Below are 1,282 nucleotides of genomic sequence, written 5' to 3' on the forward strand. Positions count from 1 at the left end.
AGGTGTGATGGGGGCGTCACCTGCCCGATCTGAGGGCTCCCGGACTGTGAGAGGGGGCAGGCCGGGCTGAGGGACCCCCCTCCAGTGCGTGAATTTTCATGCACCGGACCTCTTGTGAAGACGATAAATGGGAAGATATTGATAGTATGATTGGTGCTGACTTATTTCGGGGTGAGGGTTTCTAGAAGTGTGTATTTAACGGTCCCCAGGCAAAGGCAAAACATATGTCCTGACAAACGTCTTCTTCCCAGCAAGTCTTACTATTTCCAAGGCAAAAGCACAACCATACGTCACGCAGTGAAGAGCGATTCCTGTGCAGCTGTATCGTCCTCTCTGGCATCATTTTAAGGACTAGTCATTCATCAGAAAAATAAGGTGAAAACTCCATTTTCTCCTCAATTATTCTATACAATAAAAGCCTCATATGCTAAGTGTCCAGTTGTCCGGCTGGAAGTTCAACCAATCAAAGCCTCATATGCTAATGATATGCTAAGGCTGCTCCACCACTCACTATGACATGCACTGATCACCAGAAGGGAGATGCTCTGACTGGTAGGTGAGCTTGCTGCTGGGGTCCCGCTGATCTGGACTGAGCTAGATGGGCCGGACACGCCCTGGAGCCCTCCCTCGGTCCCTCTCTGGCTGGCCAACCTCCTGCGTCTCTCCCTGGCCCCGAACGTGCACCGGTGGGGTCCCTTGGCCGGGCCTGCGCCCTCTCACAACCCAGGACCCTCACGGGATGTCAGATAGCCGGTTTCAGCACAATCCCGCAGGCCAGGTTGAGGGACCCCACTGGTACACGAATTCATGCACCAGGCCTCTAGTTACATATAAGTATCTATAGCTCATAACACCTATGTACATATAAGGTGGGAACTGTTACAAAGTAACCTGAACAATTTTAGTGAAAAATCATTACTGAACTCAAACTTTAGCTGCAAGAGCTGACATGTATGTAGTTCAAGGTTGAGAAAGAAAAAAATCTGAAGCAATTTCCCTGAGGTCAGGAATTCTGTGCAGCAGAGATATGAACACTGTTCTGAACGGAATAAAATATTTGCAAACATTAACTCAGTGCATGCTTCAGGAACCCGCCAAACAATTTCTCTGAAGTCCAGCCCCACCAAGTATGTGGCGGTATCAGCATCCCATCAGCACATGTCACTCACATCTCTGGAGTCTTGGATTTGTTTTTCCCATTGAAAAACTCAGGAAGAGCACGCCGTTCAATCACGTGAATACTGGACAGAAAAGGAAAGAAGAGGACCGGGAGGAAGTACTT

At 48.8% G+C, this 1,282-nt stretch overlaps 1 protein-coding gene across 1 annotated transcript in view; it reads right to left on the reverse strand.

Annotated features, from left to right (window-relative positions):
- Positions 1-1,282, reverse strand: part of SMARCC1 (SWI/SNF related, matrix associated, actin dependent regulator of chromatin, subfamily c, member 1) — an 89,056-nt gene that overhangs the window by 58,680 nt on the left and 29,094 nt on the right. The window contains 1 exon segment of the mRNA XM_015568261.1: positions 1,170-1,241. Coding sequence (XP_015423747.1) covers positions 1,170-1,241 — 72 coding nt within the window.

Source organism: Myotis davidii, unplaced genomic scaffold (assembly GCF_000327345.1).
Source record: "Myotis davidii unplaced genomic scaffold, ASM32734v1 scaffold663, whole genome shotgun sequence".
NCBI classification, from domain to species: Eukaryota; Metazoa; Chordata; class Mammalia; order Chiroptera; family Vespertilionidae; genus Myotis; species Myotis davidii.